General features: G+C 45.3%; 1 protein-coding gene across 2 annotated transcripts; it reads right to left on the bottom strand.

Moving 5' to 3' along the window:
- Positions 1-11,341: 11,341 nt before the first annotated feature.
- LOC142159983 (gastrula zinc finger protein XlCGF66.1-like) lies at positions 11,342-14,399 on the bottom strand. Of its 2 annotated transcripts, none has more exons than XM_075214896.1 (5): positions 14,342-14,399; positions 13,823-14,012; positions 12,724-12,912; positions 12,521-12,644; positions 11,342-12,433 (listed from the first exon to the last, which is right to left on the bottom strand). In XM_075214896.1, the coding sequence occupies exons 2-5, from the start codon at positions 13,898-13,900 to the stop codon at positions 12,387-12,389; spliced, it is 438 nt and encodes a 145-aa protein (XP_075070997.1). In that variant the 5' UTR covers positions 13,901-14,012; positions 14,342-14,399; the 3' UTR covers positions 11,342-12,386. The 2 variants fall into 2 exon arrangements, with proteins under 2 accessions (XP_075070997.1, XP_075070998.1); XM_075214897.1 differs by having other exon boundaries at positions 12,521-12,599.
- Between the last annotated feature and the right edge of the window lie 2,705 nt (positions 14,400-17,104).

Raw genomic sequence — 17,104 nt, 5'->3', positions numbered from 1 at the left:
AGAGAGGGGACATGTGTGACTGAGGGGGATAAAGGGAGGGCATGTGTGACTGAGGGGGAGAGAGAGGGGGCATGTGTGACTGAGGGGGCATGTGTGACTGAGGGGGAGAGAGAGGGGGCATGTGTGACTGAGGGGGAGAGAGAGGGGACATGTGTGACTGAGGGGGAGAGAGAGGGGGCATGTGTGACTGAGGGGGAGAGAGAGGGGGCATGTGTGACTGAGGGGGAGAGAGAGGGGACATGTGTGACTGAGGGGGAGAGAGGGGGCATGTGTGAGGGGGACATGTGTGACTGAGGGGGAGAGAGAGGGGACATGTGTGACTGAGGGGGATAGAGGGAGGGGGCATGTGTGACTGAGGGGAAGAGAGAGGGGGCATGTGTGACTGAGGGGGAGAGAGAGGGGACGTGTGTGACTGAGGGGGAGAGAGAGGGGGCGTGTGTGACTGAGGGGGAGAGAGAGGGGACGTGTGTGACTGAGGGGGAGAGAGAGGGGGCGTGTGTGACTGAGGGGGAGAGAGGGGGGGCATGTGTGACTGAGGGGGAGAGAGAGGGGACATGTGTGACTGAGGGGGATAGAGGGAGGGCATGTGTGACTGAGGGGGAGAGAGAGAGGACATGTGTGACTGAGGGGGAGAGAGAGGGGACATGTGTGACTGAGGGGGAGAGAGAGGGGACATGTGTGACTGAGGGGGAGAGAGAGGGGGCATGTGTGACTGAGGGGGAGAGAGAGGGGGCATGTGTGACTGAGGGGGATAGAGGGAGGACATGTGTGACTGAGGGGGAGAGAGAGGGGGCATGTGTGACTGAGGGGGAGAGAGAGGGAGCATGTGTGACTGAGGGGGAGAGAGAGGGGGCATGTGTGACTGAGGGGGAGAGAGAGGGGGCATGTGTGACTGAGGGGGAGAGAGGGGGCATGTGTGACAGGGGCATGTGTGACTGAGGGGGAGAGAGAGGGGGCATGTGTGACTGAGGGGGAGAGAGAGGGGGCATGTGTGACAGAGGGGGCATGTGTGACTGAGGGGGAGAGAGAGGGGGCATGTGTGACTGAGGGGGAGAGAGAGGGGGCATGTGTGACTGAGGGAGAGAGAGAGGAGGCATGTGTGACTGAGGGGGAAAGAGAGGGGGCATGTGTGACTGAGGGGGAAAGAGAGGGGGCATGTGTGACTGAGGGGGAGAGAGAGGGGACATGTGTGACTGAGGGGGATAGAGGGAGGGCATGTGTGACTGAGGGGGAGAGAGAGGGGGCATGTGTGACTGAGGGGGCATGTGTGACAGGGGGAGAGAGAGGGGGCATGTGTGACTGAGGGGGAGAGAGAGGGGACATGTGTGACTGAGGGAGCTGGAGAGGGGGCATGTGTGACTGAGGGGGAGAGAGAGGGGACATATGTGACAGAGGGGGCATGTGTGATTGAGGGGGAGAGAGAGGGGGCATGTGTGACTGAGGGGCAGAGAGAGGGGGCATGTGTGACTGAGGGGGAGAGAGAGGGGGCATGTGTGACTGAGGGGGAGAGAGAGGGGGCATGTGTGACTGAGGGGGAGAGAGAGGGGACATGTGTGACTGAGGGGGAGAGAGAGGGGACATGTGTGACTGAGGGGGAGAGAGAGGGGGCATGTGTGACTGAGGGGGAGAGAAGGGGCATGTGTGACTGAGGGGGAGAGAGAGGGGGCATGTGTGACTGAGGGGAGAGAGAGGGGGCATGTGTGACTGAGGGGGAGAGAGAGGGGGCATGTGTGACTGAGGGGGAGAGAGAGGGGGCATGTGTGACTGAGGGGGAGAGAGAGGGGGCATGTGTGACTGAGGGGGAGAGAGAGGGGGCATGTGTGACTGAGGGGGAGAGAGAGGGGGCATGTGTGACTGAGGGGGAGAGAGAGGGGGCATGTGTGACTGAGGGGGAGAGAGAGGGGGCATGTGTGACTGAGGGGGAGAGAGAGGGGGCATGTGTGACTGATGGGGCTGGAGAGAGGGCATGTGTGACTGAGGGGGAGAGAGAGGGGGCATGTGTGACTGAGGTGGAGAGAGAGGGGTCATGTGTGACTGAGGGGGAGAGAGAGGGGGCATGTGTGACTGAGGGGGCATGTGTGACTGAGGGGGAGAGAGAGGGGGCATGTGTGACTGAGGGGGATGGAGAGGGGACATGTGTGACTGAGGGGGAGAGAGAGGGGGCATGTGTGACTGAGGGGGATGGAGAGGGGGCATGTGTGACTGAGGGGGGGGAGAGAGAGGGGGCATGTGTGACTGAGGGGGGGAGAGAGGGGACATGTGTGACTGAAGGTGTTGGGCAGAGAGGGGACATGTGTGACTGAAGGTGCTCTGCAGAGAGGGGGCATGGGTGACTGAAGGTGCTGGAGAGGGGACATGTGTGACTGAGGGGGATAGAGAGGGGGCATGGGTGACTGAAGGTGCTGGGCAGAGAGGGGGCATGGGTGACTGAAGGTGCTGGGCATAGAGGGGGCACGTGTGACTGAAGGTGCTGGGCAGAGAGGGGGCACGGGTGACTGAAGGTGCTCTGAGAGAGGGGACATGGGTGACTGAAGGTGCTGGGCAGACAGGGGACATGTGTGACTGAAGGTGCTGGACAGAGAGGGGACATGTGTGACTGAAGGTGCTGGGCAGAGAGGGGACATGTGTGACTGAAGGTGCTGGGCAGAGAGGGGACATGTGTGACTGAAGGTGCTGGGCAGAGAGGGGGCATGTGTGACTGAAGGTGCTGGGCAGAGAGGGGGCATGGGTGACTGAAGGTGCTCTGCAGAGAGGGGGCATGTGTGACTGAAGGTGCTGGGCAGAGAGGGGACATGTGTGACTGAAGGTGCTCTGCAGAGAGGGGGCATGTGTGACTGAAGGTGCTGGGCAGAGAGGGGGCATGGGTGACTGAAGGTGCTCTGCAGAGAGGGGGCATGGGTGACTGAAGGTGCTGGGCAGACAGGGGACATGTGTGACTGAAGGTGCTGGGCAGAGAGGGGACATGTGTGACTGAAGGTGCTCTGCAGAGAGGGGGCATGTGTGACTACAGCATGTTGACAGAGGGGGCATGTGAGGGAGAAGCCTCTTCCCCACACGGCCCCTTCTCAACCAACAATACCCTGACAATTTCTCTGATATTCCCCATAGTGCTCATTGTCTTTTCCCTCACAGGCCCCCTGCCCACAATCGTGCCTCACAGCCGACCACCAGATTTTCCCTCACAGGCCCCCTGCCCACAATCGTGTCTCACTGCCGACCACCAGCTTTTCCCTCAAAGGCCCCGCTGCCTCAATCCTGACACCTCTCTTGCTTCAAAATGAAAAGTGGCACCTTTTATTTGAAAGAGGAGTAGAGCCTTACCAGCAAGTGCGATAATAATACAGAGACCGTTATTGCCATAGATGTTTGTTTTTTTAAGACTACTGTATCTAGTCACATTTTACTCAGATGATATTATCATTACAGGCCATGAGTATAATTGCTTTTGTCACAACACCGTACATAAAAGATTATCTCACAAAAATAACAATACATCCAATTTTCTAAGCACTTTTTTAGGTGTCATACTTCTGCCTTCTCACTTATCCATAACTTTTAAATTTTGCTATTTTTCAGGCATTCATTGTGGGACACCAGGAACCATTGGAGAATAGTGTAGGCACCAGGCGAAAGGGCAATATAAGACATCCCAGAAGTTCACAGACACTGATCCTGCTTTATACCCCTCTCCTGTTAGGCCCTCAGTTTAGATTAATTGCCCAGTGTGGCAGGGCCTATTTTTTTATTACTGGGGTGGTCTCCAAAGTCTGCGACTTTAGTGTCACAGCGCGGATGATTGTGTAACGCTCTGGGCAGAAGAACAGAGGTAACGACATGGTGTTTACGCTAATGCCCCCACTCATAGTGATGGATTCCTCTGCAGGACCCGGCCATAGTCGCTACAGGGGTTCCCAGGCAGTGATTGCAGGAATGGCAGTCACTGCTTCACAGTGCTCTGTAGGATGACTGTGAGTGGTAACCTTTCCCATCACAGTGCTGGAAGATAAGTTTAGCAAGATGATGTGGAACACTGGAATGGGTACCTCTTAGTTGGGGCAGGCTTCATGTTTCCTTAAGGGTCCTGGGTCAGGCGGGGGTTACTGGGTATATGTAAGACCCCACTAGGCACTGGACTGGTGGAGGGTGCGTCCTTTTGAACAGCTACTAATGCATTACTGGGGAAGGTGCTTCTTTCCTTTCCCTCCAGTGGTCTGTCACCCCAGGTGTGCAGTCACCAGAACAGCAGCCATCCTAGATCACTAGCACTCCTTATCTCTGTTCCTCTTAAGGTATTAGGTTTTTCAGGTTTTACTAAGTGGTTAGTCCCAAAGATTTAGGGCCGCTATGCAGGCTCACTGATTTTTGTGATTGTGTGCTGCTTCTGTCTGTTCTTGTATTTTTTCTTCTGTGCTTATGTCAGATTGGGGGTTGATTCTTGAACGCTATGGCTGGGGGGTAACTTATATGACGAAGTTTACCTGTTCCAGCTGAAACTCTAAACGCCTGGGACAGGTCACTAGTCAACTCTATGGCTTAGATTGCTCAGCTAGTCATTTCCCTTTGGCTCTTCAGGGAATCTGGCTTGTTTGGTGTCTGTATTGTTGGGCCAAGGTCCTGCGGGTGACACCCCAACCTGAGAATGAGCCAGACTCTGACTGTTCTCCCCACAGGGAGGGCAAAGTGCTAGATATGTAGGACTCATGGTTTGGGCAGGAAGTCGCCACTTACTGTCAGGGGGTGAAAGAGCTGATACATGCTGTGCTCCAGGTGTTAGTCATCCCAGAAGTCCTTGAGACAGCAAAGCCTTCTCTGTGTAAGCGGAGGTCGAAAGCCGGGATTTTTTCCTTTTTCTTCCGCTGGATGATTTGTTGGGTGAAGTTTGTAACTTGCTGGACCAGAAGTTCCATGTTTCCCTGTCGGTTATAGTTCTGTTTACTTCATCCTTCTGAGGATATTGGTAAATGGGAAACGCCTTCTAAGGATGGCGCACCTTCAGCACAGTTGTCTGAGACAACTACCATCCCAAGTCTTAATGCAGCCACGCTTAAGGATGGTGTCCACCATAAGGTCAAGGACAATCTTAAGTCCTGTTTTAGGACAGCAGGAGCCTCTTTAAGGCCCACTTTGGCCTCTGCTTGGGTGACCAAGGTTGTGAAATACTGGTCCGAGCAGGTTACTGAGGGCTTCTTAGCTGGCAATCCGTGATCTGAATTGCTCCTGTTGGTGGAGCAGATTCAGAGAACTATGGAGTATATGGGAGAGGTGGTCCTGGCCAATGGATTGATTGGGGCATGGATATCTGCCTCTGTGATTTTGGCTTGTTGGACTCTCTGTCTTTTGTTCTTGGAAGCTGATATGGAGTCTAAAAAGACTCTTGAGTCACTTCCTTTTTCTGTGGGGGTCCTCTTTGGGCCGTAGCTAGTCAATATTATTAGTTAGGCGACAGGAGGAAAAAGTGCTTTCATTCCTGTTAATGTACCAAAGCTAAGGTAGCCAGGTTTCTCCTTTTGTTTCTCTCGCTAGCTAGGCGCCAAGTCTGCTGATAAGAAATTTGCATCATGTTGTACTTCCCACCCACAATCGCTGACGTTTGAGCCTGTCTACTCCTCTTCAGGCTTAAACATAAATTAAAGGCCTATCGGGAGAGTGGTATAGAGGGGGTAGAGCTACGGTGAACTTCTAGGATGTCTTAAAGAGTCCACATGACTGGTCCCTACACTATACCCCAATGTTTCCCAGTGTCTCCCAGTGGACTAAGATAAAAAGGATTTATCTGAAATATAAAAATCCTATTATTTCTTTTATGTTTTATTTCCCTGATTACTCTTTCAGAAATAAAACATTTTTTCTTGTACTCTAAAGCAATTACCATTCAGGCTGCTGCAACCTCCATCTTGCTGTAATGATATCTTGATCCCCTACAATCCATTCAAATAGCCGCTGCAGGAATAACCTCTCTACTCTCCATCATTAATTACTATTCTCCTACTGAAATCATCTTCTCTTACACTTTAATTATCTTTTCACTACAAAAGTATTTAGTGCTGCCCAATCCATTTCCACTTATTATATCTATTATCACAATCTCTGTACATACCAACCCTCAGCTCACGCTGATGCTTCTTTCTTTGTCCCCGGGTTACCTCTGCTCTCAGGACTACGACCCTTCTTGAATGCTGCCCCTGGAAATCTTCAACAGAATCTCTGTCTGTCAAGTATTGTCTCTAACTGCAGGATCCTGCTGAAAACTCACCGGTTTAACGGACAGTTCAAATAGTACTTGTGACTATCTTCTCCCAGACCTGCGCTCCAGAGGGTAAAAAGGCCACGTTCTGGAGCGGACTGTTATGGGTTTTCTTCTTTAAAGTATCCGTTCATCAAGCGATATTAACAACGAAGAACACAAGAAATATAATAATACAGACAGTTTATTAGTTATTTTATTTCTACTCCTGAACTTCATGTTATTATCCCACCTGATAATGCCTGATGAATTTAAAGAGTGATAGTTATGTTGTAGCTTGTTATGATGAGGACCAGCAAGTGGAATTTATTACCTGATTATTGTAAATGGACGTTATCAGACATTTGTGTGCGCTGTTACATACTACAGACAGCTGAACGTTGTAATATACTGTATATTTGGATATTTTGAAAGAAATACATAATGTGATGTAACCAAAACATACTGAAAGCAACATTTTTGTATATTTGAGAGGTGAGGGTTGTTATAAACTAGTTATTTCACCATTAAAATTACTAGATCTTTATTGTTGTTTTGCCTGCTAAACTTTCTCAAAAGTATCTAAATTTTTAGCATATCAATTCTGTACTTTACCTGTAATTGCTATGCAAACCAAGGTCCCCCCCAGCAATGGAGGACCCAGGTGGGAGTGACTGATCCAGGCTGCTGGCTGGACCAGCAGATCATTGGGATATAATTACTAAACTGCGGGTTTGTAAAAGTGGAGATGTTACCTATAGCAACCAATCAGATTCTAGTTATTTAGTACATTCTACATAATGACAGCTAGAATCTGATTGGTTGCTATAGGCAACATCTCCACTTTTCAAACCTGCAGTTTAGTAAATTTACCCCATTGTCTTGCACTGTGTGTGATCTAATTATTTCAATAATCTATTTAGTGCTGATACCATGCCATAAGCCTCTCTGTGAAAATGGTGCACAATAATTCACAATGTACAGTAACTTACACGTAGGACCACTGGCCATAACTTGGATATACACACTGCTGTATATGTAGCACAGTTTCTATTATTTACAAACCACCAGGCCTGGAAACAAGTTTCGACCCAAACCCCCCTCCCTGTGTATGTTAGATATTTGTTACATGTCTACATATATGACCCGTGTGGATGAGACCTTCACGCTTTCCTCTTGTGTCCTAAAAGCATGTTAAAATATTAGATAAATGTATAGCCGCTGAACCAGGCATTGTAAAATAATATACTTTTCTATTCTCTTAATTATCTTTTTAAAAAATGTGATGACATAATTTGCCAATATATTATGAGAACCATCTGCCACGTATTAGGATTATTGAATGCCTACATTTCTGTTAGTCTGACAATCATTACATATTTACAGTTGTTTAAAAAATGTCCATATTTGGGAATAAAAATGCATCTAGCACCACGTCTATTACGCTACATCTGATTATAAGAAAGGTCCCTGCATAATAAACTTCATTTTGCACTTATATCAGGAACAATGAACTTGTTCTGTGATTTGCAGTTGATCCATATTAATCCCACTGGCGCTTAATTGTATAGTGTGCCCAGGGCCAGATTAACCCGAGGTCTTTCTGAGTAAGAGCCCAGGGGTCTCGGGCATGTGGGGGGGGGGGGGGGAAGCTTGAAACTATTTTAGGTTTATTAAAAAAAAAATTCTAGCTGTACCACCACAAATTCCGGGTTTCAAATATGACACTTTCGGGTTGTCGTGTGAGAGACTCCTTTTTTGACTGTGCGTTCCACCGATTAACTGTATGTTCCAAGTCTTGGACTCGCTGCTCAATAATTATCAGGGGCAGAATGAAGGAGGGGGCAGCTTGTAGTTTTTCTCAGTCGTACTACATCTCCCATGATGCATTGGGGGATTGTGTGATGGATTAATGGTGACATGGGAATGTGAAGGGGCTTCACACTATATTGTATGTTGTTTATACCCTGATGCCTCTCCTTCTGTGTAGTTTATACCCTTGTGCTGCTCCTTAGGTGGAGTTTATACCCTTGTGCTGCTCCTTAGGTGGAGTTTATACCCTTGTGCCGCTCCTTAGGTGGAGTTTAAACCCTTATGCCGCTCCTTAGGTGGAGTTTATACCCTTATGCCGCTCCTTAGGTGGAGTTTATACCCTTATGCCGCTCCTTAGGTGGAGTTTATACCCTTATGCCGCTCCTTAGGTGGAGTTTATACCCTTATGCCGCTCCTTAGGTGGAGTTTATAGCCTGATGCCTCTCCTTCTGTGTAGTTTATACCCTTGTGCTGCTCCTTGTGTGGGGTTTATACCCTTGTGCTGCTCCTTAGGTGGAGTTTATATCCTTATGCCACTCCTTAGGTGGAGTTTATACCCTTATGCCGCTCCTTAGGTGGAGTTTATATCCTTATGCCACTCCTTAGGTGGAGTTTATACCCTTATGCCGCTCCTTAGGTGGAGTTTATACCCTTATGCCGCTCCTTAGGTGGAGTTTATACCCTTATGCCGCTCCTTAGGTGGAGTTTATACCCTTATGCCGCTCCTTAGGTGGAGTTTATAGCCTGATGCCTCTCCTTCTGTGTAGTTTATACCCTTGTGCTGCTCCTTGTGTGGGGTTTATACCCTTGTGCTGCTCCTTAGGTGGAGTTTATACCCTTATGCCACTCCTTAGGTGGAGTTTATACCCTTATGCCGCTCCTTAGGTGGAGTTTATAGCCTGGTGCCGCTCCTTGTGTGGAGTTTACACCCTTGTTCCGCTCCTTGTGCTTAGTTATAACCTGATGCTCCTCCTTGTGCATACTTTACAGCCCGATTGAACCTCATTGGCACACTGCATGGTAACTATGCCAGTCTCACTTTACAGACCTCACTGGCTGCAACATTCATACTGGACAGAATTTTCGGATACTCGCACTTCACGGCTACAACAACTACTGTGTCAGGCACCAAGCAGCAAAACCCATTTGTAGTGCTGGTAATGCATTAATTAGTGCTATTAGTCCTACCCATCTGCTTACAGGCACTGCTAACCATTCCCACCGTGCCTCTCAATCACAGTGGGTTGTAAAGCCACAGTACACGGCGCAGAAATCTGAATATTCACGGCCAACCAATAGAAGTTATTTTAGTGCTGGGTGTCCTCCTATGTTCCATCACCATAGCAGAAAACCAGGAGAGAACTTTTTATTGTAGGAAATAATTTAGCATCAGAATGGTTTCATGAAGGACAGGTCAGGCCTAATAAATATGATTCATTTTCCTGAAGAGACAATTTCAAACCAGATCTCGGTTGTGCAATTGAAGTAAATTAGAGAGTTCAGGTAAGGAGCTATTGTTGACTGGTGGAAAGTTTATGAGCTCAGTTTTTGGAAGACTGAGTTTGAGGTGCCAATCAGATATCAAAATGCAATGGCAGAAATACATTTGGCAACGCGGGTCAACACCGATGGGAATAGATTGGATCAAATTCACATTTCAGCCTCACTTGTCCCCTCCTCACTTTTATTACTATCATGTCCTGCCCTGATGCAGCAGTCTCTTCATACAATACTCACTGCAGCCCCAGACAAATCAGCTTCTCTATCAACCATACCCCTACCTTGGCACTCGTAACAGACCCAACACATGGAAAGGTGCTCTATTTCCACTAAGCACCAATGGAAAAAATCTAGCTCCAACATAAATTTACTACGCCACAAATTTCATCTTTACATCTTCTTACAACAGTGCTCTAAACAAGTAAAACTTACTTTAAGTCCTTAATGTCTACCCAGTCTACAAGGCCACCACCCCCCTTTACTCCATCACTGTTCTTGACTTAAATACATACTTCAAAAGGCAAAATTTACAATATCCTGTAACCCACACCCTTCGCTTAACTATCTACTTTCTCTTGTTTCATTCCGTAATGTCTCCTATCTTCAAGTAACCATAACTTTTTTTCTTCAATTTTCTTCCAAACTACTTGTGGAGTTTATGTACAATCGCTAGACCCACTTTCTATTCTCTCACTCACTCCTCAACCCTCGGCAAGTAAGATTCTGCCCACTACATTCCACTGAGACGGTTTCACTAAACTGACCAATGATCTGCTCATAGATAAATTGAAGGGTCTCTTTTACATACACATCTCACGGCTACTTTTAATAGTCAACCATCTCTTCTCCTGCACACATTTCACTTCCTTGGCCTTCATAGCACTGCGCTCTCCTTGTTTTGTGAAAGCTCTTTGAGGGTCTCTACTTTTAGCACATCCTCCCAGGCCACTATCTGTCTGTGTTCATCTTCCTGTCCCTCTGCTTTCCTCTCTTTATTCCTTTTCACTTTATTCCATTACACTCTCTTGACTTAAAGTGCCACCTATATGTAGACATCCAAATCTACCTCTCTTCCCATGACCTCTCTACTTCTTTTTCATCCTATGTCCAACTGCCTCTTCACCATCTCCACCATGATGTCATAATGCAATTTAAACCTCAATAAATGTCAAATAACCAATACTAGGTTATTCACTCCACATCTTCACTCCACATGTCCTGATCCTAGCATTTTTGTTGTAACCTCCTTTGAAACATTGCCAGTGCATACTCTTTGCTCACTAAGGTCATTACCAAATCCTTTACCCATTCACTCATTATCTCCCATCTTGACTACTGCAACCTCCTCCTATCTGGCCATCCTGTTACCTGTCTATTCCCACTTCAATCTGTCCTAAATGCCACAGCAAGACTTATCTTCCTCTCCCGCCGTTCCACATCTGCTGCAGCACTCGTCAAATCCCTACACTAGTTCCCCATTGCCTCCAGAATCCAAAGTGACATTTAACTATTGACTAAAGATATTTCCACCTCTCCACATTTTAGTTTGCAGTGACTACTTCCAGCTGTAAGGAGGAGGATCTATGCACCATGATGTGGCTGAGCAGACCACTGAAGTGCACCTGAAAAGGTGTTTTTCTGTTGGATATAACGGTCCAGAATGTGGAAGGTGGAGAGAATAGGTACAAGATATTAGTGGGGCTGTGATTTCCCTCCAAATAATATTTCTACCTTATAGAATATCCACAGTATAGAGTGCAAATTCCAAATAGAACTTTGAAAAACAAATATGTATTAACCCTGGAATTGTTCTATATTTATTGAGACCCTTATATAAAATTTATACACATTTCCCACATCCAGTTATTGTTTGATGTGTGTCATATAATGTACTGTCAGCAGTGACTCGTGGGCAAAACTTTCTCCACAAACTGAACAAAAAAACGACTTCGCTCTGGAGTGAATTTTCTGGTGCTTAACAAGATTTGATCTACAAGTGAAACTTTTACAGCAGTCCGGGGGCACATAAAGGGTTTTGCGCCTGTGTGAACTTTCTGATGTTTAACGCGATCTGAGTTCGTAATGAAACATTTCCCACATTCAGAGCAAGGATATGGTCTCTCTCCTGTGTGAATCCTGCGATGTACTGTAAGATGTGCGTTACGGTTAAAACACTTCCCACACACCCGGACAAGAAAAAGGCCTCTCTCCAGTATGAATACGCTGATGCAGAGTAAGGTGAGCAGAACAGCTAAAACATTTCCCACATTCAGTACAAGGATATATCTTCATTCCTTTATGAATTCTCCGATGTACAGCAAGACGTGAACTTGTCGATAAACATTCCCCACATTCAGAACACATAAACGATCGTGGACCTCTATGGGCAATCTGATGCATAAGAAGATCTGAGCTTCTAGTAAAACTTTTCTGACACTCAAAGCAGTAATATATCTCACCTGTTATGTGTGTTGTTTGGTAAATAGGTGGATATTGTGTCATTGTATAATCTGTGGGTGTATAAATGTCAGTGTCTGTGAGGTTTCCTCCATCACATGAGACTGATTCCTTCTTAATAGGAGTAGATGTATATTGTGTATGATCTGTGGCTGTATAAATGTCAGTGTCTGTGAGGTCTCCTCCTTCAATTGAGGCTGATTCCTTCTTAATATGAGTAGATGTATATTGTGTATGATTTGTGGGTGTATAAATGTCAGGGTCTGTGAGGTTTCCTCCTTCGCATGAGACTGATTCCTCCTTAATATCAGTAGATGTATATTGTGCATGATCTGTGGGTGTATAAATGTCAGTGTCTGAGAGGTTATCTTCTTCATATGAGACTGATTCCTCCTTAATATTTGGAGATGAAAATTTCAGTTGCAGCATCACAAGGTAAATCTGTTGAAACAAAACCATTAGTCAGATACTTAAAACACACACTGTTTGGTAAATATAACAGTCATATAACAGTAATCCTCCTCTTACCCAGTGATGTGAAAGGCTGGTGATTCTCCATCATTGCGTCCTTGTACAGATCCTTGTGTCTTTCTAAATACTCCCACTCCTCCATGGAGAAATAGACAGTGACATCTTCACACCTTATAGGAACCTGACACACACAATGATACAGTCATCACCCAGACACATCCCCTGGTGTTACTGTATAATGTCCCATTCCCAGCAGTCACCTCTCCAGTCAGCAGCTGAATGATCTTGTTGGTGAGTTCTAGAATCCTCAGGTCATTGTCTCTCTCATGTATCAGTGAGTGAGGTGAAGGCACCGTGATGGGGCTCTGGGTCCTGCTCAATCCTTTTGATACATGGGAACTGTTTTTATGTGTAACATGATCCATTGACCTCTTCACAACTGTGTAATCCTGTGTACCAAAAGAAGGACAATCATAAATATCCCAATTCTAAAACAGAGATAAACAATGGTTAAAAAAAATGATTTTAAATGTATCAGAAAAATTACGAAAAAAAGCCACTGACACTGTATTCGACAATAGAATTGTACTCCTGCTGCGGAGATTGAGATGTGTAATAATAATGAATTCTGGAATATGACAGGGGGAGTCCTGGAAAATGTATATATCTGGGATCAGAACTGAATGGTTCTTAGACCTGTTCAAATATTCCAACAACCGGACTTCCCCAGCGTAGTCTGCCTTGTAAACTACGTGTGCTAGACATGTCACTTCAAATGGACATTGAATGTGGTAATGTTCCTATTGGTTGTCTGTAGCTCTGGCACAGGAATAGGAACAGTACCAGACTGGGTAGGTGGCACGCCAATGGCTTGAGGGTCCACAAGTCCTACTCATCAGATGCTTGTTAGAGAGAAACCAAACCAAACATAAACTCATAACATTTTTTAGGAATTTTATAAGTAACCAGATAGAGATTATCCATAAGTGATATGAACGTGATGCTTAAGAGATGGAAAGATGTTTTCAACAGATCACTATCATAGTACTAATGTTAACATATCTATACAGTTAATTTAAGTATCAAAACATGGATTTCATAAGCAGTTATACTTTGTTACTAGTCCATGAAGTTAATAATAAAGTCATTTTATTCCTCCCACCCCCAAAATGGCTGAAAATTGATGTCACTAATGAATTCTCATTCAAGTCAGTAATGTCACTGTGAAATTTCCATGAACTTCATTTCTATTTCATTTGAGGGAAATTGGATATCACTATGATATTCCCAGAATCCCTCACTTTTCCAGTCAGGTCACTGTTTTATTAGAGATAAAAGCGATATCACACTGAAATTCACCTCTCCAGTAAGCAAGAAAATGATCTCCAGGGTAAGACCTAATATCCTGTCAACCGAGTGATTCTGCTCTTTGTCCATCCTCAGAGGAGAAGTCAGACGATGCACATACGACTCTTTATCTTATACAAGGGGTTACCGTCACGTAACTTCTGTTCAGGAAACACACTATATGGTTTCTTAACGATCAATCCTTTTAGAAACATAAGAACGGCCAATCAGTGAGTATTGCACCAAATAGTAAAAAGAATACAACTCTAATATATAAAATGTCTATTCTATTTATCTGAAAGTCATATAAAATGTTTATTCTATTTATCTGAAAGTCATATAAACCAGCACCAATGTGTATTATATGTGACAGGAATAACACCAGCACCAATGTATATAATGTGTATTTTATGTTACTAATACCAGCTTTAGAAATAAATGTACATGTGTATAGTATATTGAAAGCCCAAGTAATGTGATGATTCACTTTAATAAATATAAGAGAACATTAATAATATCCACCCCTGTTACCTGTAGTGATGGACAGTACATTGTAGCAGTCTCTCCTCAATGCACCACGAGTTACAGGAATAGGATTCTAATTAAAAGTTTTTCCCTGCCCACCTCATTTCCGGGTTCTGCGTTCCATCATACTTCCGGGTTCTGCGTTCCATTACACTTCCGGGGTCTGCGTTCCATCACACTTCCGGGTTCTGCGTTCCATCACACTTCCGGGTTCTGCGTTCCATCACACTTCCGGGTTCTGCGTTCCATCACACTTCTGGGGGTCTGCGTTCCATCACACTTCCGGGTTCTGCGTTCCATCACACTTCCGGGTTCTGCGTTCCATCACACTTCCGGGTTCTGCGTTCCATCACACTTCTGGGGTCTGCGTTCCATCACACTTCCGTGTTCTGCGTTCCATCAAACTTCCGGGTTCTGCGTGTCAATCCTCTTTATCGTTTAGCCATTCTTTACAATAACGAAATTATCGGACTACATGTCCCATAATGCATTGATAGCTCTTGTACTTCAATCAATACCATTAACTACAGGCTCTGGGTTATTAAGGATAATATTGATTTTGCTGTTGTCACCTTTGTCATATCAGTCACCTTTCTTTTTTTATATGTTGCTCATTATTGGTGAATATATCACTTGTGAAGCAGAATGTTTATATCCTATGCTTATTATTTGGACACTTTTTTACCTGCTTGTGTATAGTTTTTTTATATCATACTATGTCTTTCTTTCAGCTAGTAAACTACAGCTGAACGCTTTAGGCATAGATTTCTATGGGATTTATAAGAAAGATGCGCTTTTCCTGCCCACACTACTGTAATTCATGTTTTGCAGTTCTGCGTCAATTCCTATGCTCCTGGATGCCAATATTTTTTAAATTATTATAATAACACTAGTCTTTAAAAGCAACATAAATATATATTTATTTCAGTGTGGATGATTACCTCTCAATTTTTAAGGCAAAATAGTGAAAACAAAAGAAGAAAATCCTCAACCCTGATCCATCCAAACTCTGCAACCAAACCAGAGATGGTCACTTTCCAAGGACAGTTCTGTGCTGTCCGAGGACCCTGTGTATCATACGGTCTAAATCAGTGACGGGAAACCTGGTACACTTTAAGTGTGTGCACATGAGCCCCCCCCCCCCCTCACCTTCCCAAAGGCCACATATCACCTTCAATCTCAGCAATAAGTACAGTTTTATATACACACATACACTTCTTCTCTCTTACTCTGTCCCCTTCTCTCTCCATCTCCTGTCTGTACATCTAGCCTCACCCCCAAAATAAAAACAGCCCGAAACCCATCTCCGCATCCCTGAGATCCCCATTAATGCCCCCACATGCCCTTTAAACCCCAAGTCACTCAGAACTTTAGGCCTGTATTTGGACTATATCCACTGCTCTTGCTACCCTCTGCCACCTCCTTCCATGATCTGGCCTCCTCCTCTCCTGTCCTCCTTATCAGCAATATAGTGTTTAATAAGCCTCTACTACCACGAGACCTGGAAGCAACCGAGTATTTTTGGAAGCTGTTGTATTCCGTGGAAAGGGTTTTGCTATAGGTGAAGACCTCGAGAAGAAGCTTATAGGGGTTTATTATCCTGACCAATATTGACCTAACAATCTGTTGATATTTAGTTGACTCTGTTCTTCCTTCCGCCAGAATATTTCCTGTCTTACTGGCTGCCGCAGGACTACGAAGCACAGTAGATCATCCCATAATTTATATTGCATTTTTTTGTGGTTTCTTCAATTCAATCTACTTAGCTAAAAACGTACCTACTTATACTCTGGAGAGGCTTCTTGCAAAATTCTTGCAGAGGTTGCGATTGATAGAGACCCTAAAGGGACTGGATGATCATTCTGTATGTAGTTTGTAATGGGATGTTCATCAACATATTCTACTAACACACCCAAGTATTGCCCCCATATATCAACCCAACCCAGGGCCACAAGGTGGGTCCATTTAATGTCAGCAGTGTGGAACATTAGGACTGTCATTGAAAGTTCACCCTTATCCCTTGTCCTGTTTGAAATTGTAGGAGGCACCAGGGGGGATTTGGTCAAATCTCATATAGTACATAGTATTTGACTGGACTATGAGGCAACCAACTTGTCACAGCCTGGAGACCATAGCTCATGGAGTTTGCCAGTCAATGGGGATTTATTACACAGTTTAATCTGTCCAATTCATTATTGTACAGTCCCAGAAGAATCCTGACCAAGGGACAGAAATACGAGTGGATTTTAATGGCGCTCCACTGGAAATCTTATTGGATGAACCTGAAGCACTCATGAAAGACAGCAGGCTCCTACTTGCTTCCCTAATAGTCAACTGCATCCCATACAGACAAGGTTTTACTATAAGCTTTACAGCAAAGAGACATGGTGACCTTCAGGGATTCTGGGTTTCAGGGACACCTCACTAGTCTCTTTGTCAGGCTGGGAAGATGAATATCTTTCGACACATTCGAACATACAATGGCAACATATCAGCACTAGATTGGGCGATAGTACCCACAGTCGGTGGTAATAGTTTTACCGTACCCAACCCTCCATAGTGAATGGTCAAGGAACGTATCAGGCTTTTTGGGCTTCCAGGCTACAGCACCCCATTATTGTTTTAGTATATAACCCAGATCCCAAGCTTTATCATCAATGTTTCATCCTTCCGAACCCCAAATAATAGGTCCTGCAATGTTTTCATGTTTAATGTGAAGGCTTGTCCAAAATCTGGCAATGTAAACACCAATACTTTGTCTTTCTTAAA

Source organism: Mixophyes fleayi, chromosome 6 (genome assembly GCF_038048845.1).
Source record: "Mixophyes fleayi isolate aMixFle1 chromosome 6, aMixFle1.hap1, whole genome shotgun sequence".
Taxonomy (NCBI): Eukaryota; Metazoa; Chordata; class Amphibia; order Anura; family Limnodynastidae; genus Mixophyes; species Mixophyes fleayi.
This window is presented reverse-complemented; position numbering and strand designations above follow the sequence as displayed.